Source organism: Balaenoptera musculus, chromosome 6, assembly GCF_009873245.2.
Source record: "Balaenoptera musculus isolate JJ_BM4_2016_0621 chromosome 6, mBalMus1.pri.v3, whole genome shotgun sequence".
In the NCBI taxonomy this organism is placed as follows: domain Eukaryota; kingdom Metazoa; phylum Chordata; class Mammalia; order Artiodactyla; family Balaenopteridae; genus Balaenoptera; species Balaenoptera musculus.
The window spans coordinates 92,387,475-92,410,137 of NC_045790.1; the positions used below are offsets into that span (position 1 = coordinate 92,387,475).

Consider the following 22,663-nt stretch of genomic DNA (forward strand, 5'->3'; position numbering starts at 1 on the left):
ATAAAGGAGATGTGGCACATATATACAATGGAATATTACTCAGCCATAAAAAGAAACGAAATTGAGTTATTTGTAGTGAGGTGGACGTACCTAGAGTCTGTCATACAGAGTGAAATAAGTCAGAAAGAGAAAAACAAATACTGTATGCTAACACATATATATGGAATCTAAAAAAAAAACAAAAAAAAGGTCATGAAGAACCTAGGGGCAAGATGGGAATAAAGACGCAGACCTACTAGAGAATGGACTTGAGGATATGGGGAGTGGGAAGGGTAAGCTGGGACAAAGTGAGAGAGCGGCATGGACATATATACACTACCAAATGTAAAATAGATAGCTAGTGGGAAGCAGCCGCATAGCACAGGGAGATCAGCTCGGTGCTTTGTGACCACCTAGAGGGGTGGGATAGGGAGGGTGGGAGGGACACGCAAGAGGGAGGGGATATGGGGATATATGTATACGTATAGCTGATTCACTTTGTTATACAGCAGAAAGTAACACACCATTGTAAAGCAATTATACTCCAACAAAGATGTTAAAAAAAAAAATGATGTGATTCTCTAAGAACTGAACACATGATGTATGCTAAGGAGCAGGGACAATAAATGTAGAAAAGTTAAGTTGGACCCAGGTTACAGAAGGCTGCAAACAGCCTTCTGGTCATCCTGTGAAAGAGCAGAACATCAGCCATGGAAACCCATCTCCACTCCTTCTGCAGGCAACAGGCCTAGCACAGTGCTTTACAAAGCAGGTTCTAGAAACCACTATTCCACTGATGGAAATGAACACACCACCAACAGAAAGTGGTGGGGGAAGCCAGCTTTTCTTATGGTGGGAAGGTTGTCCAACAGTCAAATGATTTGCGGAAACACTGGATTTAAAAAAATAAAACGTGTCTTCCTTGAAGGGTTTTCCGGCACTTTTGACATCCCAATGGGCACCATAAGATCCAAGAAGGGAATGAAGGACGCAGCATTTCCCAAACATGTGACGAAGACATCCTTTCCTGGGGGCACATCTCCAGGGACTCATGTTTCCTGGGCCTAGAACACACTTGGACAAAAAATGGCCTCACTTGAGTGCCCCCAAGAGGTTGTGTTTGACCACCCAGAAACTTAGAACATATATCCCCGCTGCTTGCCAGTGCACAAGGTTAAGAAAAACAGGCAGCTCAGATGACCAAGAGGAAGCAGGGGTCAGGGGAGAAGGCTCTCCTCTTACTGTTTTCTCAAAAAAACATGTACTGCTGTTATTTCTTCAAAACCTGATTATAAGCGCAATGACTGCTCAGTGTGGAAAATTTAGACACTTTAAGACGTGTGACATGAAAACCTTTAAAAGCAATAGCTCACCTGGTAATTATGGACTTCAGGATTTGTTTTAGAGCTAAAAAAAGAAAAGAAAAACTGTAATGTAACAGGTTGTAAAGTGGCATTATTACTGATTTATTTAACAGCTGTAAACTAATCCTAGGTGCTAGCTACTCTGTTAGCAACTTTCACAAATACTATTTCTTTTTGGTTACTAGCAGCTTAAATGAACATATAATTGGGGAAACCAAATAGCAGCTCTCATTCGTCACTTTAGAGCTCACAAATAGAAACATGTAGGTAATATTCCAGAACCGTGCTTGTAATGTTATATTTTGGTGGCAAAAAGGAGGTCCTTTCAGTTGGGCAAACTAAATAATTTTAGTTCCCATTCCAGGCCTGGTCTGGCATTGCCGGGTGGCCCACGGTACCGGGCAGCTCCAGTGATGCCCGGGGCTTTCTCCAGCTCGAGGGAGGGCCACCAGCCACTTCTGACCATCCACCACTGTGGGTCCCACTGCTCTCAACAATGCTGCCATGATGTGGCCACCACTCTGGAATGTTCATTCCACGTAAGGTTCTGTACTGGGAACTTCACATCTGTTATTATTTAATCCACACAACAAGGCTATGAGGTCAATAAATGTTACCGCCTCATTTTATAGATAAAGGAACGGTTGCCTAACAGAGAAGTTAGGACACTTGCTAGCTAGTCCATGGCTGCGCCGTGACCGGAATTGACATTTGCAAAACCCCTAGGCTGGTATCCTTTCCGCTAAGCCACACTGGCTCTCTGAGAACCTGCGGAAAGGTTCCAGGCTCTTCATGCATGATCCTATTTTGATGGAATCTGAAGTATAACTACTCTGGTCAAAACTATGGGTGGAGACGGTTGGTGCAAGACACAATGTATTTAATATGCAAGCTCGGCATCTGCCAGAAAAACCACAGACCAACCCAGCACAATCATCGGGCTAGGTTGCTAGGGTGGTGTGTTCAAAATCAAGGTTTACTGCTCCTCCAGCAATGAGAGGAAAACATTTCATGGTTGTGAGTCTTGCTTAGGGTCTAAATAACCCTGTGTTCCAGTTTTCATAGAGGGCCAGTGCACAGCGCCAGGCTCTGGGCCAGATTCACCCCCAGCTGCATTTCACCAGGAGGGCTAAGTGTTCTGCAAGGTGCTATTTTCTTGGCATCACCTCTGCGCCCAGAGCATGGTTTCATCCCCGGCTCCCATAGAAATCCTCCCCACCCCCAGGATCCCACAGGCTGTGAAGAACAACTGAACAGCTGCAAACAGTGGTTATTAGCTCATTTGTTCCTAAAGGGTATATTTACTGGGGTTTTTTTGTGTGTGTGGTGGAGATTTGTTTTTTAATTTTATTTTGGTTCTCAATATATATAATCTCTACTAGACGCTAAGAGGAAAATGTAATTTTATTAGGGAAAAACAAACAAGCAAAACAATCACTTCCTTAGCAAAGGAAAGAAATGTAACTCACAAGCCCCTGAGAATTAAACACAAGACATGCTGACAGGCATACTTTCAGCATACTACCCGCCATAGGGATCCTGGAAACAGGGCAAGCTTGCAGGCCTAAAACTAACCCATGCAGGATCCCTGCCACCTCCTCCCATCCTCAGGGGTCCAGGCCTGATGCATAGCAGTTCAACAGGACCCTGGAGCCCTTCGTGAGATGCTGAGAACTGAACCCAGACAGAAGAGCCAGACATTTGACGCCCAGCCGAATGGCACTGCAGGCAGCGTCTGCAATCAGAGTGCCAGGCTGAGTTTCCAGCTGTGTGATACAACGGCCAGCTACGTTCTCCAGAACCCTGGGGTCCTTGGAGGTGTCTTGGGGCTGCCTGTGGGATGCGGGGGGGTGGAGACGGGCAGCAGGTGCCGGCCCTGCCCTCCCCTCCCTGCTCGGTGTCATCCAGAGCAGTCCCGCTTTGGTCTGTTCTCTGTACTGGGCTTCCATGGCAGGTTTCTCCCAGTGGGCCAAAATCAAAAGCTAAAAAATTTCGAAAAACACTTGATCTAGCCCAACCTCTTTGTTTTCAGATGAGAAAAAGGCCGCCCCAGAGCTGAGTTAGAGAAATGCCAGGGCTGGGCGGGAGGCCTCCTGGTCCCTCATCACTAACCCACGCCTCCACACGCCACACTCTACCAACCGCCCAGGGCGTATGGCGCACCAAGATATGCTGACCTCAAAGACCACCCTCCCTAGTAGCCTGAGACCTGTGCCTGGGATGACCAGAGACTAACCAGATGGGGGCTTCCAGTGGCTGGAGCTTGGACACAAGGGCCGAAACAATTATATAGTCTGTGATTCTCTAGCATGACAGCTGTCCACTGAGGTCGAAACTCACATAAGAAAACAATTGTTTCGGGGAGAGAAACAGAAGTACACACCAGGTGGGACAGTGCCCTCTTGGGCAGCACACGAGACTCACCTGGGAGCTTTAAAACCACAGATGCCCAGGTCCTCAGCCGGAGACTGATTCGATTAGCCTGGGGTGTGGCCTGGCTGAGGGTCTCAAAGCTCAGCAGGTGATTCCAATGTACAGGAAAGATCAAGGCCACCTGTGCTGGAGAAGAGGGCGGCAAACCACGCCCCATGGGCCGAACCTGGCCCACCTGCTTTTGTGAGTAAAGTTTAATCAGAACACGGCCGGAGTCGTTCATTCACATACTGTCTATGCTGCTTTCTTGCTCCGGGGGCAGAGTGGAATGGTCCTGAGAGAGACAGCAGAGCCTGCAATGTCTAAAATATTTACGACCAGGCACTTTACAGAAAAAGTTTGTTGACACCGGTGCTAGAGTTTCAGTCTTGTGACAAGTTCTCTTCCTACAGGAATTTCACTGGGTGTTGATAAAGGTCTTCTACGTTGTATGACATGAAACCCGAACGTCACTAAGCGGATCCAGTTTTTGTTCTCGGGGAGCTTTTGCTCAAGAGCACGGCCTTTCTTTCCCATCACTGCCTGCAGTGCCCTTAGCACACTGTGCCATACACATTCCTATCACCTTCATCACCCACTGTTACAGTACACAAAGCACAAAGCCACTCAAACAAAGCATCTGTGTTTTCCAAAAAAACAAACTGTCTTGGAACATTCTGCTGTGTACTTATTGAAAGCCAGGTGGACGGTATAGCCAAGCAGCAGAAAAAGGGGGTGGAGAGGAAACCATCAGGTGCTTCACTCTGTGATTTAACTGTATTAAGGAAAAAGTCAACATTGCAAACAAATACAGTAATTTGAGAGCAGAGCCATACCCGGACTCCGGGGGCACTTACCAGAACTGAGCTGCTATCATCGGGTTGCTTGCTTTAAAGGAAAAACAGAAAAGTATGACATCTTAGAGAGCTTCACCACTTTTTACCATTTTTACCACTTGTTACCAATGATCAGGAAAGAGATTCCTGTGATCTCAGAGCAGTCCCAACCCCAGGAGGCAGAATCTTCATCTTGACTACCTCTCCTTTCTGGAGGAAAAGTAAATCACCTCCTGCTGTGCCCCACCCTCCAATTCACTGAGAACCTGCTCACTGAGCTCGTTCCCAGGGCCAGGAGTCCTAGGAGGCAGAGACAGACAGTCCCTGCTCTCAAGGAGCTCACAGTCTTGACACAGACAGAGACAGAGGCGTGAAAGATCGAAGACAGGCTGAAAGACAAGCAGTAACCTATGCAGGGGAGCTCGGGGCAGACACCTCCGACTGGGTTCGGGGTGTGAAGTCTGCGGAAGGGGCCATGGACAGAGGTAGAGCTTGTGTACCTAGACACCATTTCGTTTTTTGAAAAATGGAGCACGGAAAATCGTTAAAAGTTTCACAAAGATGCCGGAACTCTGGCTGGAGAAAATGTCAGTAAAATAAAGGCGGGAAAGAAGATGAAGACCAGGAAGGGAAGTGGAGGAGAAGCACGGAACCTGGAGTCTGGAAGGGCTCAAGGCCACCTCGTGGCATCAAGCACCCTCCCCTCTGCAGCAGCCACACCGCGGGGCCTTTCCCTTTGTGCCTGTACACCTCCAAGGACCGGGCGCTCACTCTGTAAAGAGGGAGCACGATCTTGGACGGCCCCACCAGAAAGTTCTTCCTTCGACCGGGGTGTTTCTGGGCAACTTTGACCCAACTGGCTGCGTGCACAAGCATAATAATGCTCCCTAGGGAGGTGAACACAGCCCTTGGGACAGAGAGCTTTCTCATCCCCCCACCCCCCGGTCCCGCCCCGTCACTCATCACTCCCAGTTCCTGCAATCAATCACCCTTCAGGGACCTGTCACCCTCCCTGGACACAGCCCCACCCTCTCAACCTCTGGTCTTTCTTGAAAGTGAGGCCACATTCCTTGGGCTCTGGGCAATTTTTTCCCCACGAAAGCAGCCAAGAATGGCTTTGGAGAGTTTCTGGCTGCCACGCTATTGCACCGTTGGTTCAAAAAGGAAGGAAACAGTGGGGAACACAAGGTTAAACATTCTAGATGGGAAAGCACAGGTGCCAGGTCCCACAGAGGCCCACTAAGTCCTGAATTATACAAGAAAAACATATGAAATGGCCAGTACAATGATATGTGGGAGGGAACGAGAGTGGGGTGGGGAGATGCAGAGGTCCTGCTGTAAAAGAACAAGATAGTCCTGAATGGAGCAGCAGTCAAGTGTGGACAAAGGAGAGCCAGGAAATAGGATCTGGAAGCCAAGTCTAAACAGAAATGAGCCCGGCTTGCTCATCTGCTGACTGAACCTGTAACTGGGTACCAGGCCTCATGCAGGTGTGAGGCCACAGTAGTAAATGACAGACAAAGCTCGGGGAGTTCGGGAAAGGGGGGGTGGGGAGGGACAAGCATCCTGGGGTCTGGCTAAACTCAAGGGCACGGTGTGCTTGGATTGACTGTGGGCCCCGCGTCCAGTATTTAATTAGTTCTGGTTCTGCTCTGAAGTGGTCAGAATTCTGGTTAGCGCGAGACTGATGTCCCCAATTGAAACTGGAAGATGGAGGAGAGAACGGACTCTGCTTCCCTCCAAGACATGTCATCATCTTCCACGGGCAAGAAACATGTTTACCTATGATATCCCTAAGGTCCCAGGTCCAAGAGAAGCAAAGAGGTACAAGAAAAGAAATATGGAAAAGGGGGAGAAGGAAATGAACACATCCAATGGGAAAGACTAAAGACAGCTGGATGGTGAGAGTAGCCTGATTCCCTCCAAGAGAATCCCACTGGGGTTTTATCAAAAGCTTCAGAACGACAGAGAACAGCAGACAGTTCCTTCGCAAACTGCTTCGCCAAACTCCTTGGGGCTTATTAACCAACTTAACCATGATGTAAAATTCCAAGACAGAATGAAAAGCACACCACCTTTGAATGTCGAATGTCTCCGGGATGGATAGCGTTTACTAGGCTTCCTCTCGAAGGTGCTGGTTCTTCGTAACCTGGCGCCATGTGTAGCCTGGTATTCCGTCCGGCCACTGGAAAGCAAACATTTCACTGCATGCTACCAATATCAGAATGTCAGTACATTATACGTATTTGGAAGTGAACTTTTATTTCCAAGAGCTCCAATGTAAATTTCAACTTATCTCAAACTCGTTTGGTAAAGACACACACTAAATTTAGCCTTCCGTTTGAAAATAAAATCACTGTTGCCAAATCCAGGCTGTATTACATTTCCGCCAAAGGACAAAACCTGCAATTTAGGTACCAGCCACTTGACTGCACAAACCAAGCAGGTCTGAGTACTTGGAATATTTGACTAAGAGAACACTGACTCACACATAAAATACCTTTCATAAAACATATTAGGTAGACATCTAACTCTTTTAAAAGGCTGTTATCAATGACCACTTAACCAAACCTTGGCTTTCCTTGCTATGCCCAGAAAAACACTGCTGCTTTCACCAAGGCTCTCCATCAACCCAACGTCCAGCTACAGCTTCCAGGAGGCAATGCTGTCTTTGTCTGATCTATCACTGCCTCGTCCAGCCACCCTCGGCTTATGATTTATCACATGGAAGGAGCCACTTGCCACCTGCTTTAACTGCCTCCAAGGGGCAAACTCATCTCCAAACTCCCTTCCTTCTCACGCTGGGCTGGACCAAGTCCCACGGGAGTGTCCTGCCAGGATGGAAACCCCGCCTGGGCAACCTCAACAGTCCGGCCCTGCTCACTTGGAGCACAGCAGACTTCAGCATACCGTGCAACGTCTCTGCCAGGCTTCGCAGTTATGACATCTTCCTTCCATCCTTCCTTCGCAGGACCCATGAGTCGATTCTTTCTCAGAAAGGACTTGGTCCCCCCCCACTCCCCTCTGCAGCATTTAAAAATACATTCAAACCAAGCAATTCTTTAAACACAAGTGCACAGACATTTCCGTGCACAGCAGAAAAATTTGAAATGAACAAATCGTTTGGCATCTTAAATAGAGTTCAAGGACATGCCATGTGTGGGAAGAGGTTATGAAACCATGTGAAATTTTAGATCTTGTAACAGCAATTCTCAGATCTGTAAACATGCCTCAGGAATCGACCCTTGGAGTGCATTTAAAATGCACATTCCCAGGCCTTATTCATACAGCCACACGTGAGCCCCCCATAGATTCTGATTACAAAGGCCTTAGATGAGGTCCTAAATCCTCATTTTAAAAAAACACCCAGGGAGTTCTCGTGCACTTTGAGAGACATGGTCTTAGAAACGTAAGTAGAAATATATCGGAATAAACCTCTCTTTCTTCAGGGTCTTTTCAGATTCAAATATTCCTGAGCCCAGCCCTGGGTCACTCACACACACGGTGACATCTGCTCTCATTCTTAATTGCCACCAAATTTCTTGATGTTGGCATGTGACAGGCGATAGAGTAGTGGTTAAAATATAAGACTTATGTCTTTAAGACCCAGACTGCCTGGGGTTGAATCTCAGCTCTACCACCGACTGGCTGTGACTTCGGGCAGATTATATACCCCCCCCGGACCTAGTTCCCTTATTTGTACAATGGGTATAATCTGAGGACCCATCTCATTAAGGCCATGGGGAGGGTTACGAGTTGGTACATGAAAAGCTCTAGAGCAGCAGTGTGGTCGATAGAGCTTTCCAAAACGATGCTCGTGTTCTACATCAGCACCGCCCCATGTGGCAGCCACCGATCTCACTTGTACCGAGCACCTGAAGCGTGGTGAGTGAGACCAAGAAACCACATTTTGAAATGTATCGAACATGAATTAATTTAGATAGCCACATGCAGCTCGCATCGACTGTATCAGACAGCACAGCTCCAGCTAAATGTCAGCTGTTAATAATTTTGTGATTATTAGCTTCATCTTAGCGATGAGGATGCGGAGAGGCTAGAAGAGCTTTGGTGACTCCATGAAAGGTCAGATGCTAAGAAAGAAGCAGGGGCAGGACGTCCAACCCAAGCCTCCAGATGCAGCAGGTCCACTGCTCCTTTCACCAAAACCTCACTGCTGCCCTCCTTCAAGACACGTGACCGTGCTGTAAAAACGGTGCCTACCTGAACCTGAAGCGAGAGCCCAGTCGGATAAAGTCCGATCTGTTGGACTTGCCGTTTCCCGGCGTCCGCAGCCGGAAGAAGGCGTGGTGCTCCACGGCGCACTTCCACAGGTGCTTGCAGGTCCGGGCGCTGTCCAGGCGGAACACGAACGTGTGCTCCTGCTCCCGGCCCTCGGAGGTGAAGCACGGGGGGCCCGGTGAGCGGGGACTTGGAGCACTGACTCAGGGTTACTCACAGCAAGGAGGAGGAACGGAGGCAAGGCTTACCTGGTCATCGTCCTCCACCACCACCAGCGTCAACTTGCTCTTTTTAAAATCCATTTTGGTAATTTTCGGCCTGGCCAGAGAGAAAGCATTTTCAAAGCACAGTCTGCGGCAGCAACGCCTACCCATCACACCGCCGTTTCCTTTCTACCGTTTCAGCTCAGATTTGCTCAAGGCATCACTCATTCACGTTAAGTGTGATTATCCAGAAGCGCCACTGCCATTGTCAGACACCCACAAATGCCAGAGTACGTGTGTTTTAAAAATGAATCTGGGTGTTGCAAATATCCCTCGATAATCACCCATCACATATAATTCCACCACAAAATAGGAAAAGACATTTTTAATATAGGACAAAACTAAATTACCAAAAGAATAAGCCTATTTTGTTAGCTCCTTCAAAGATTAAAATGCCTGTCGGGGTCAGTCCAAGAGAATATTCACAGCCATCTCTTCCCTACAAATAAACGAAGGCACAGTCGGTAGAGGGTTCTAACAGGTCGTCACAGAGCAGAATGCAAAACAGTTTCCTCACCGCATTACTTTGTTTGCACATTGTTTACACGTTTTTCAGTCACCGGGAAACCCAATTACTTAAACGCACACGGTTCTTACCCTGACAACGTGCATGTCTACCCCATACATTTCCAGCCACTTCGCTTTATTCAGATAGGAGAGTTCCGCCTGGGCAGGGCTCTTTCCCCTTAGAAAAACCAACGAGACACATGTGAACTGCAACGCGTACACCCACACAAGCCTGAAGGGCACGGCCACATGAAGGGGTGCTTGGGGCAATTAAAGGGATGAGGGCTACCGATTTACATCAACAGGACACGACCTCCAAGAACAGACTGTTAACTGAGCGGAAAGAGGACAGAGCAGGGCTTATAATAGGAACGCTTAGGGAAACGACTCCGTGTGCGTAGATTCGTGCACGCGTGTGCGAAGGAGAAAGGCTGGAAGGATACACAGCTGGCTGCTCACAGCGGCTTCGTGCAGGGAGGAGCGTGGGTAGATTTGTGCACGCGTGTGCGAAGGAGAAAGGCTGGAAGGATACACGGCTGCTCACAGCGGCTTCGTGCAGGGAGGATCGTGGGTGGGGTGTGGCAGGGACTGGGGCAAGACTCTACGCCCGCCCGCCCGTTTCTACGTTGTTGTTTCAATGGGATACGAGAATGTGCTACTGTCACCTTCCATCTGCCAAGGGGCCAGAATGGCTGCGGGACAACGGGAAACCACGCTCGGTTTCTGAGTCCAAGAGTGACTGGGCACAGGCAGCGTTTGGGGAAGATGGGCCGGGCGGGAGGAGAGGCGGTGACCCTGTTATCCAGGCATAAAACTGCTAGACTAGGGTGACTAAGGGAGGAAAGAGGACAAAGCAAGAGAGAAGTGGCAGGGCTGGATTTAGCTGTGGTGACCACGTGTCCTGAAATACAACTCTGTACAACACATGGTCTCAAACATGAGTGTCCCTGTAAGGAACCCCAGGACACACTTCTAAAGGGTATGCCCTAGCAGTCCAGGCCATGGACAGAGCGCCAGGTGTGCGGGACCGGATGGATCAAGGCAGCACCCCTTTGCCTTGGTTAGGAGGCCGGGATGGCCATGGCGTCCCTGACTATGCAACGAGCAAATCGGGACCAGGCCCTGTACTTCAGAGGAAGAAACAGGAGTATGGCTTGGTTTTTACTGTACATCTCTGGAAAGAGAGATGTCCTGTGGGCCTTTGAAAAACAGGACTGAAGCACAGGAGGGAAAGAAGTGAAGAGCTGGAGCTGCGATTTTACAGTCATCCACAGAGCCACTCTGCCATCAGATAAAAGAGTCTGACAAATGCTTATAAATGACCAAATGCATATATCGGAATGTTAGATGGTAGCATCAAGGTACCTGCACTCTTTCCACCTCTGGAAGATATCAAATTCCATCGCTTCTGTCTGATTTGGAATGAACCGAAACTCAGACACAAGCTCTGGTGTGTGTTCTGGAAGCTCGCACTCCCCAAGCTCGGCTGCAGGTTTCATAAAAGGGAGAAAACAGGAGACAGTGAATGCTTTTGGTTATTGCAGCACCAGGTCCAAAGGCACTTTGCCTGACTGTAAACAGCACAGGTACCCCCTCATGTATAACCAACTCCCCGCTTTCAGGAGGATTTAACTCCCACTCGGTCCCCACATGTACGTTCAGAATCCCCATGAATGACTCCAATGCGCTCCCCACTGGGCCATACACCATCATCTCAGTTATGACTGTCCCTCTCCCGACTATTTCTCTGGCCCAGGGAGGCCCTGATTACATTTCCCCCACAAAACTGTAGTGCCTGAATTTGCAATAAAAGGCAACTGCAGGGAATGGGGACCCACCCAGAAACATCCATGTAACAAGGCTCTCGTTAAGGGTGGGTCTCAGCAGCACTCCAGAGTCTGCAGTGCTGGAGAGGACCAATCAAGAATTCGGTACAGGCAGAATCAGGGAGAAAAAAATCTGGCAGGAGGGAGAAGGAAGGAGTGAGGAGTGAGGGAGGAGGGGGTGAGAGGGCCACGGGAGCAACTGCGGCAGCTCAGGCAGAAGCTGGGAGGGAGCCGGCTGTGCAGAAAGGAGCAGCGGCCACGCGGGCGACCCCAGCAAAAAGCCCGAAGCCGCCGCTTGGTCCTGGCTCTTGCCCAGTGCCCCAGGGAACGCAGGGCCCGAGGACACAGGGGGCCCATTCCTCCAGGACATGAATGAGAAAGTCCACTCTCTCCACTCCCCCCACCCTTGCCGTGCAGGAGGCAGACCCCAGAAGGAAAAGGAATCCTCCAGGGGTTCCTCTATACCTTGTTGGCTATGAACTCTAATTACCTCTGATACCTTGCTGCACAAAGTGTGGTCCGCAGACCAGCAGCGTGGGCATCGCCTGGGAGCCTGCTCTCCGTGCACAACCTCAGGCCCCACCCTGGACCTGCTGGAGCAAACCCACCACGTGCCCAGGAGGGTGGTGCACACATTACTTTGAAAAGCACTGATCTACGACAGCGGGTTTTCGAATGCGCCAGAATTGCCTGGAGGGCTCGTTAGAACACACATTGCTGGCCCCCATCCCCGGAGGTTCTAAATCCATAGGTCTGGAATAAGGCCTGAAAACTTGCATTTCTAACAAGTTCCCAGGGGATGCTGACGCAGCTGATGCAGTATGTCCCCAGGGAACATACTCTGAGAATCACTGCTTAACACGACATCCCACCGACCAGCCTGCAAATGACCAAACACCCCCAGTGACAGCAACTCACTATGGACCCAGCAGCCCTTTCCAGTGGCTTCTGAGCCCCAATCCCAGAGCCCACCTTTCAGGAAAGGGACTCCAGTTGGCTCGCAGGAGAAGAGGTTAAAACGTTCCCGTCCACAAAAGAGGAAGCGGCAATACCATACTTGGAGGGGTGGTGGGAGGACTGCAGGAGACGGTGTCTGACACAGGGCGGGGACCTAGTGACTGTCCCCTCACCTGACTGCAGCCCCTCATCTGCAGCTCTCAACTGGATGGCACCCCTAATACCACCAGGTGGTCTGGGTCAGGATGTGCAGCTGCTTGGTGCCTTGGGCAAAGTCACAAAAGAAGATCGTGACATATTTGCCCAGAAAAGGTGAGGGCTGGGCTCCCAAGGCTGGGGGCCACGACTGACCTCTGACCAAGATGTCACCCTGAAGCTAGGGTCCTGGCAAGGCTAGAAGGGCAGTCTGGGAAGAGATCTCCTTGATATGAACCACCCTACACCCATGGGCCAAAGTGAGCCCTGTGTTTACTGGCGTGCCTGCGCAAGACTGGATTAACTGTGCATCTGACATCATCAAGCACAGGAGGGAGAAGCCAATGATGAGGTTCCCCCGAGACCAGGCAAGGGGGACACTTTGCTGCCTGCCTTCCAAGAACCTGCCGGCAAGAGGACACTTTGCTCAGTCTTTGAACTCTGCAGCCAGGGTCCCAGCTGTGAAGGGTGTGGGGCATGGTGGAAACGGCTCAGAGGCAGGAGGGCTTGACTCCCAACTTGACCATATACTACCTTTGTGACCTGGGCAAATCACTTAACTGTCCTGGGTCTCTGATGCCTTATCCACAAAAGGGAAACTGACAAAGATGAAACAAGATCATGGACACACAACAAATGACTATCCCATTCTCCTCCTCCCTTCTTCTTCTTTGTGCCTGAAATAATTTCCAAATCAACCATAAAATTAGTTCTCAAAGAGCAGAGCCTCCAAGCAGGGCCACTGCATCACAACTCATGAGGCATCAATTCAAGGACAACTGCAGCAAGACACGTATTCAAGGCTCAAGCATGGGAAGAAGTACACAACCTTTCACTGTGCAAACCCACAGAGGCTCTCTAGCGATCTTCATAGTCCAAGGCAAACCGGCTTCTTTGCGGCTAAACTAGAAGCATTTACTGATGGGCTGGGGGGAGGAGGGGACATGGAGAGACAATGTGACAAAAACTTCCCCATTTCTGTGTCTACATCTTCAGTTTTTCTTTGTACCTGACATAATGACTGCATCTTAAGTTACACTAATGTTGTGGTTCCAACTCAGATAGGTAATTTCTCCAAGAAGGGATCAAATGACAACTGGTATTCTTGTCTGCCTTGGCTGCAGGGCAAGGCAAATGGTTCTCCTAGAGCTGGGTGATGCCTTCATCACTTGGGGGCAGGCAGGGTGGTGATATGTGTGCCTCGTCGTCCTCTAATCATTTAGGACGTTGTGCCAATGGCCTTAGGAAGAAACCTCTCAGGTGGACTGACGGCCCCAGGTCTGACATGGATGCCTTCATCCCATTAACTACACCCTGCCATCTACTGCTGGGCCACCAAGCCTGACAGTATGACCTCCTGGCAGCTCAGAAACTCTAGGGTGGATGCAACTTGGCAAGCTGGTGAAATACAGATTGGTCAAAGTGGACAGTCCATTTCCAAGTTCCCCAAGCCACTGCACGTTGTTATGGCACTTACCATAAGGACCACTGTGTCAGGAAAATATGGATGTGAAGCACTTAGCATTGTATTTAGCACAGACGGTTACCTCCAACACAAGTGCCTTCAGACCACATGGGCAGACTGCCCTTCAGCCAAAGTCCATGGGCGGGGTGGGGCTCTTCAATTTCATTCTGCACTTACTGAGCACCTATTATATGCCAAGTCCCCACTAGATAATAAGCACTAAAGTGGTAGATGGACCTAGAGTCTGTCACACACAGTGAAGTAAGTCAGAAAGAGAAAAACAAATACCGCATGCTAACGCATATATATGGAATCTAAAAACAAAAATAGTTCTGATGAACCTAGAGGCAGGACAGGAATAAAGATGCAGACGTAGAGAATGGACTTGAGGACACGGGGCGGGGTTGGGGGTGGAAGGGTAAGCTGGGACGAAGTGAAAGAATAGCATTGACATATATACACTACCAAATGTAAAATAGATAGCTAGTGGGAAGCAGCCGCATAGCACAGGGAGATCAGCTTGGTGCTCTGTGACCACCTAGAGGGGTGGGATAGGGAGGGTGGGAGGGAGGGAGACACGAGAGGGAGGGGATACGGGGATATACGTATACATATAGCTGATTCACTTTGTTATACAGCAGCAACTAACAAAACAATGTAAAGCAATTATACTCCAATAAAGATGTAAAAATATATATATATATATATATATATAAATGAAAAAAAATAAGCAGTAAAGGTGACTAAGGAATGGAAGTATCAGGGAATGGGAGTAACCTGGTCATTAAAAACCTTCTTTATAAGTACAAACATGACAGAATATATGTACTAAATTTACCAAGTAGAAAATCATACAAAAAAATTTGTGTATGAGTCTGATCAGAACTACATTTTTAAAACTCAAACTCATAGATAAATGTTTCAGGCATTACATGAAATTTCTAAAAATCTTATATTTGTATTTGTATGGAAATATGTATGGAAATATGTTAATATAAATGTTTCAGACATTACATGAAATTTCTAAAAATCTTATATTTGTATTTGTATGGAAATATGTATGGAAATATGTTAATATAAATGTTTCAGACATTACATGAAATTTCTAAAAATCTTATATGTTCTGGTATAATGTTATAAGTAATAATCCTAGTTATTACTTTAAAATGTATATCTCAGAAATAACTAATTTTCTTGTCAACTGCATTAGTATGAACTTTCATCAAATCTTTAACCGTGGTCATTTTTAAGTCTTTTGTCATTTACAGACAGTTCTGGGTGTACTCTGATGATTTTGCAAATATGTTCCTATAAAAGGGTTTCATCTTCAAGAAATTCATGGAAAAGACTCTGACAAGTACAGGTTTCTGGTAACTGACTGTACTGCTGAACTGAATGAATAAGCATTTTCAGAACTCTAATGAAAAACTGATGAACTCATAAAAGTGCTAACAAAAGATCAAGATGAAAAAAAAATTAATTACATGGGACTGAGTGAACTGATGAGGATGAGTATAATTTTTGTGACTTTCTGTCTGAATTTAAAAAAAAAAAATCCCACAAGGACTCAGAGGCAAAGAATATACAAATCAATTTTCACTGCAAAGTAAAGGAGCTGTTACAGTGGAGGATTACTGGACTGAATGTCAATATTATGACATAGTATGAGTGTGTTTCATGTTTGGTAATTGCAATCATTGTTGCTTTTGTTGTGGTCATTCATGTACAATGCTTGGTGTCAGTCTATTTATGTCTTGTAAAAATAAAATACAGTGTGTGTGTGTGTGAATAAAAAAAAAAAAAAAAAAAAAAGAAAAAAGAAAAAAAAAGAAAAAAAAAAAAAAAAAAGAAACTCTGCTTGTCTGTGGGTAGGACGGTGGGTTACCTTCTTCCTTCTACTCGTCTGATTGTTGTCCTGATATTCTGTAATAAGCCTGTACTGATTTTATAATTTGAAAAGACTTAGATCAACTTTTAAAACTTGGTAAATACAAAAGTCAGAAGCCAAATCTTACTATGGCACTCAAAAATAATTGGTAGTTATAAATGAATACATCATAATTCATTATCCCATAGAAGCCCTGATAAATGAGTCCACAATATATGTCTATCCGACGTGCTGATGAAATTCCTTATACGCAGTTACACATTAGTATCCTTTTAATTAGTGCTGGCAACTTTAACAAGTGTTTCTTGTGCATGTTAAACTAAAAATCCACCAGTGCATCAGACAGATGGAACAGTCAACGTTGAGAGACAGGCAACCCTCTTACCGTCCAATTCCCACCCACATGCTGATGACTCTCCCCTGTCAGTGCTTCCAGCCTGACCTTTCTGGTGGAGCCAGATCTCTACAGACTCAAGAAGCTCCCAGAGGCTCCAATGGCCCCTCTCAGCCAAGAGACCCTACACAGATGTCCCCCCACTGGAGCCCAACTCTTCTTCTAACCATTCACTGTCTATCTCCCATCCTTGGTAGCAGCCTATGAGTCATCTCTGTCTCCTCTCTCAACACTGAGTCTAATGACCAGGTCCTTCTCCTTGTACCGCTGATGCTGTTTTGGGGTGTGTGTTGAACCCCCAGCCTTAGTTTCGTTTTGTTACAGCTATACCTCCTCACTTCACCCCCAGCCCCAGTCCTGGTCTTGCCCCCATCCCTTCTCCCCATCACAGCCACTGTGGCCTTTCTAAAATGCACGTCTGACCAGGCCTGCCTCCCGCTCGAGAGCCTTCAAAGACGCCATGTTGACAGCGCGAAGTTCATGCGCTTTAAATGGGGTCAAGGTCACCCGCCGCTCCAGGTTTTTGAACTTGGCCCTCTGACACCACTCAACTGCTAGTGCCTCTCTGCACTTTTCTACTTTGTGCCTTGGTTCCTCTGTTCATCTCCATCTACCCTTCCCCCGACAAGCCTCCACTTCCAAGCCTCCTGCAGGTCTCTCTTCCTGAAGGAACCACACTGTACTCTGTACGTACACACGGAGTATGTGATCCGGCCACGAGGTCCTCATGGGACTGAAAGCTACTTGGGGACGGAGACCAAAGCAGAGCACTGTGCCTGGTACATAGGAGACTCTCATTTGTTGAAATGAAAAGCAACAACTTTAAAATGCTAATTACCACTAAGGAATAATGTACCTTGTAGGCAGAGAGCAGCTAACTCCACAGCTGTTTCATATGGGCATTTCAATCTTAGAAGGAAAAAAAAAAAAGAAATTAACTGTAAATATGAACTTTAATATTCAAAACTATACAAAATGTCACTAACATCATTTCTCAGAAGGTAGTGATATTTAGATAATGATTTTTGTTCTCGGTGGTTTCTATTTTTGCTGTCTACATTAAAAAATGCAAATAAGCTGACTTACACTCCCTGTTTCCCAAAGTCAGTTCTCATCTTATGGTAAAATAACCCCATCTAGGTATAGTTCCTCTCAACTCTAAGTAGAGTGGGCAATTTTACTGAATCTGGCAAGAACTGGGAAGTTTGGGAAACAGAATGAAAAGCCTTCCCTTTGCCTTATTATTTTTAAACTTATTTTATCTTGGTCTAGTACATGCATCTTTTGAAGCTGCCTTCAATCTTTCTTGAAACGAGGTCATAGTATTAGAAATAAACAGACACCCTATCTAAGATTGCCAGGACAGCTGGATACACTCGAGCAATCGAATAACTGAGGCATCGCCACAGAGGTGTATTACTACAAATCCAGTGATCCCATTCATACTTACTATTACAAATTTAGTTAGAAAAATAATAATGACATACATTGGTACAGCACTTCATAGTTTTCAAAGCCTTTTCATATACGTATATTATCCAGTTTGGTCAATGCATCGAGTGCGTCAACCCCTAGGATGGGTGTTGCCTGTGCTCCCCATCCCCACCGCAGAAATGAGGAACTGGGTGTGGAAGTGTCCTGCCCACAGACGGCCAGCTGGTAGAGGCAACGCTGGGGCCGCCAGAACACTACTCTGCTATGAATGCAGTACATCAGGCTGACGTGCACGGAAACTGCAAAGTACTGTACAAATGCAAGGCATCGCCATTAATATTTTTCCAGACCAAAGACAATCACCAGTTAAGAGGCTTTTAGTATGAGGAGCACAGTATGGAGAGAGAGAGAGAGAAATACACACACAATCAAAGATCTGTATTGCATGGTTGAATAAGGCAAATGTATACACTGTACAATCTACTTGTTCTATAGTGTACATTCCACTAGGATTCTCATAGCACATATTCTACAGAGAGTTTCCAAATTCGGAAATCACATTTTAAATCTCCTTCAGATTATATTCAAAATCAAAATGTATTCTTGTCAATAATAGCAGGTAGTGCTTTTTAGATTCAGAATATCTTAGTTTTTCACGTAACAGAACATAGTCAATATGTCTGGTGAAAATGACACAACTGTAAAAGTTAGGATTGCTGAAATCTCATATCCTTAAAATACATAATGCCTGTGAAACCAACCATTTCAGTGCCACTGCTTCCCGTGCTCAACAATCATTGTATAGCCAGAGGCCTGGTATTTAAAAACCATTTTTAAGAGAGGAAAAGGAAATGAGATGAGATGTCTAAACCTCTTTCTACTAGAATCAGAACATAACCTCTTTACATTACTTAAATGCAGATGGTGATGAGTGAGACTTTTGGATGATCCAAATACTTGTCAGTGTATACATACTAATAATGTATCTTGCTTGCAGATACGACAAAAGCCGTTATGAATGGGGCAGTGATGTGATCAGGGAGAGAATTATTCCCAGATACACATCACTTAAGATATTAAATGCTCTTGGAAATGCTTCAAGCCATATAGTAATCACTTGAAATAAGATGATGATGACAGCGATACAAGTATTAGACTCACTTTACAATGCCTGGTGTACTTTTTTTGAATTTTGAAAAGGGAACAAGGGTAAAGAGTTAAAAAAAAACACACATGGTGAATTATTTAGAAAATATACTATGATCTATCCTGAGTTAAGAGTTAGAACAAAAACATACTTACTTTCCTGAAAGAATGTCATGCCTGAGTTGTAAAACAAACAGGTACCTGACAAACATATACAAAAGTCAACAGAGGGTAACTTCCCCAGCCGCTTCCACTCCCCAACTTCCCATCACAAATCCCACCCCACACTCAGCCCGGAATTCTGCATTGTAAAAAGGGAGTCCAAGTCAAATGAGAACTTGGGTGGAAGCATCTCCTCCTGTCTCCAGGAAGGCATCCCAGAATCTAGCTAGGAAGGTGAGCGCATGTAGGAATTCGCAAGATACTTGGAGGATGGAACATGGAGCACTGCACAGTCCAATGACACCTCCACATGCCCTTGGGGCTCCAGGAGAGAGAGACACACACACACATGCACACGCATGCAGGGCTCACACGCAGCATGCAACGTGTCCAATCCAACAGGCAGGGTAGAGCCACTGCGTTGGGCCCTCAGCCGGCCCACCAGCAGATTCCAGAAAGGCTGCAGCTGATTGTATCACAAAATTTACAGCTGACTGTAGTTAGCAACCACTGGAGGCTTTTTTTCTGATGCAGTTTAACTGCAGACTCTGCCTTTGAAAAAACAAAGTACACGTGCGCACACACACAGACACACAGACACACACACACACACAGGAAACAAAAATCCTGGAATGGGACGGCAGCTGGTCACAGGGGTAACGGAAAATGGGGAGGAAGGCAGCAAATAACACAAGTGCAGTTCACTGAAGTAAAAGATTAAGTAAGTGTTCTTTTTACCAGGAGGATGTGGGCATCAGAACCACTTACAGTGCTTTGTAAAAACCAAAGCTGCCCACGCTCCACTCCATACCTACAGAATGAGAATCTTACACACAAGAGTGGTCCCCAGGAATCTGATTTGTTCAAAAGCCTCCCGGGTGTTTCTGATTCACAAACCCTGGTTAAGAATCACTGGCTTTGATGACAGCTAGAAGCAGCACACTTCATAAAGGACTCTAAAGAGGAACACTAGGATAATGTAATTTGTTTGAACTTTGAAAACAATGCACACGGTCACTCTCTGTGGAATGGATATAGGACAATGTGGGTGACGGAGACATGTGGGTGGTGGTGAAGGTTCTAGTACATTCCAGAATGTTACTACTTCTGAGAAGTGCTCAACCACCATTAAACTGAGTACCCACATCAAGGAGGACACAATGCTGATGTGGCCAGAACTTCCAATTCCTATAGGAAAACCTATAGAAGCCCCCAGGCCGCTCCCATGCGGCGGGGGGTGGGGGGGCATGGTGATAAAGTCGGTCTTTAAAGTATTACTTAGGGGGTCACCTCCAAGCCAGTGGCCACCACCATGGATCACCCAGAAGCTTACATGTCACCACAGCTGTCCATCACAGACAATGACAAGGAGATTCTGGGGACATCAAAAGCAGCAGAAGCCTGAGTAGAGAATCTCACTGATAGAAGGGTGGCTGGAGGGAAAGTCCACACGTAAAATGTTCTTTAAGCCTCTTTTGCTTTGACACTATTTCTGAAGTCTAAGAGACAGGCAAGGGCAGGCACACTATAAAAGAAATTCAGTGGGGCGGAAAGATATCGTGATGGAATTCTAACAACTTTGATATTGTAACAATCAAGGGAATATTTTGCAGTTGCTTAAAAAAATAAGGTGGCAATTTTGGAGGGAGAGATGCTCTTCTAATATTTGCCTTCTCTTTTTGTATCTGAGACAAAACTAAAGTGTCATAGACCAACTAGCCAATTTACCCAAGGTCCAACAAAATAGGAACGTGACAAGAAAATAAATTTTTAAATTTTGATTCACTAAGAAAAAGGTCCAGTCAAGCAAAGTGTGGATTTTCAACAGAATACAGAGATAAGCACACACAAAGTGCTAATAACAGTTGCTCGGAATATAAAGACAGCAGATGAAAGAAGCAGCAAACCCACAGTTTAGAAGAGCCATGGATTGTAAGTAAGGCAAGTGCTACAGGGTGTGGGTGGGTAGGAGGATCTTGTTTTGCATCTTGTCCTACCTTGTAAACTCTTCACGAAGGTTGTTCGGTTCTGAAGAATAATATTTAACTCGAAAGTGCAAAGCATAAGCAGGTCCAACTAAGCATTTGGAGATGGAAGGTTGAAGATGTTTTTCCCCAATTTTGAAGATCACAGAATGGATAAAAGGAAAAACATGTTAAATCTATTAACATATCCACCATGGACTCTGGGAGGTAACAACGGAACATACAAAGGTATAGTAAGTTCTTTTCAATACTAGTTTGGAAAACTAAAATGGACTTACTTTGGTTTTGACAAAGATAGTTTAGCTAGTAACCTCATTCTGGAAAAAAACCCTCATCATCTAGATGAATTACTAAGAGCTAACCTTTTACTTTCACCCCTGATGGCCAAGATACTCCAAAGTGATACTAACTTTTAACAAAATACTAAGTGGGCTAAAGGAAAGTGACACATAAACAGTCAAGTGTTCTGTAATCTAAAAATACTACGGTAAAAATACTTTAAAAGTATTAAATTAAAAAAAAATTACTCATACATAAACCACATTGAACAAATCTGGTTACCACAACTATAAAATCAGAGAGCTGGACCAGACTGTCAAAGATCCTTCCTGCTCTCCCATTCTCTGACTCTACTTCATAACTCACGAGAAAATGAATGTCACAGGTATAAAGTCATGTTTCTGAACAGCATATTTATCAGTCCTCATTGGGAGAAGTGTTTGATTTCAAATGAGGGCATAGTCTGTTTTCTAACATCTACTAAAAACTCTTATTCAAATTTTAAATTCTAATATTTAGCCAGCCTTAGGAAATTAAAATTCATCCTAAAATTGAATCCATTTGAAAATGCTCCCAAGTTCTAATGGAAATGTAATACCTCAAAACATTGGCAAAGGAGTTTACTCTCTGACAAAAGAAGGTAGTCAACTAAATTCTGCTTACTTACTTTTCATCTGCTTTTTTATGGGTTTGGAATGATCCAGCCAGTGCTGAAAGAAAGAAAAAAAATTTTTCTTAGGAATAGTTCATCAGTAAGATTACACAGTCCCTTGGAGTTACCCTGCCCTACAACCCTTAGTAATTAAAACCAGGGATTGTACCAGATCACGAGCTCTTAGGCTGGGGATCTGCAAACAGCTTGGAATGGTATAAAAATACCTGTGCTACATGAAAAGATGCTCAACATCACTAAATATGAGACAAATGCAAATCAAAACCACAACAAGGTATCACCTCACACGGGTCAGAATGGGCATCAACAAAAAGTCTACAAATAATAAATGCTGGAGAGGATAAGGGAAAAGTGAACCCTCATACACTGTTGGGGGGAATGTAAATTGGAGCAGCCACTATGGAGAACAATATGGAGGTCCCTTAAAAAACGAAAAATAGAACCATTTGATCCAGCAATTCTACTCCTGGGTATATATCCAAAAAAACCCGAAAACACTAATTCAAAAAGATACACGCACGTCAATGTTCATAGCAGCACTATTTATAATAGCCAAGCCAAGTGCCCATCAACAGATGACTGGTTTAAGAAGATGTGTGTGTGTGTGTGTTTGTGTATGTATAATAGACTATTACTCGGCCATAAAAAAGAATGAAATA

The 22,663-nt window shown here is 45.7% G+C and overlaps 1 protein-coding gene across 5 annotated transcripts in view; it reads right to left on the reverse strand.

Annotated features, from left to right (window-relative positions):
- The window catches only part of EPB41L4B (erythrocyte membrane protein band 4.1 like 4B), a 143,955-nt gene that overhangs the window by 69,580 nt on the left and 51,712 nt on the right, over positions 1–22,663 (reverse strand). For 4 of the 5 annotated variants that reach the window (XM_036855405.1, XM_036855407.1, XM_036855404.1 and 1 more), the window contains exons 3-14: positions 21,999–22,041; positions 21,065–21,143; positions 19,062–19,106; positions 17,182–17,234; positions 10,966–11,086; positions 9,691–9,778; positions 9,444–9,532; positions 9,079–9,148; positions 8,813–8,982; positions 6,667–6,776; positions 4,613–4,643; positions 1,353–1,386 (exon numbers count right to left, since the gene is read on the reverse strand). In XM_036855405.1, the coding sequence (XP_036711300.1) occupies positions 1,353–1,386; positions 4,613–4,643; positions 6,667–6,776; positions 8,813–8,982; positions 9,079–9,148; positions 9,444–9,532; positions 9,691–9,778; positions 10,966–11,086; positions 17,182–17,234; positions 19,062–19,106; positions 21,065–21,143; positions 21,999–22,041 (933 nt within the window). The remainder of the gene's footprint in view (positions 1–1,352; positions 1,387–4,612; positions 4,644–6,666; positions 6,777–8,812; positions 8,983–9,078; positions 9,149–9,443; positions 9,533–9,690; positions 9,779–10,965; positions 11,087–17,181; positions 17,235–19,061; positions 19,107–21,064; positions 21,144–21,998; positions 22,042–22,663) is intronic. The other variant, XM_036855406.1, reaches the window with a different exon arrangement.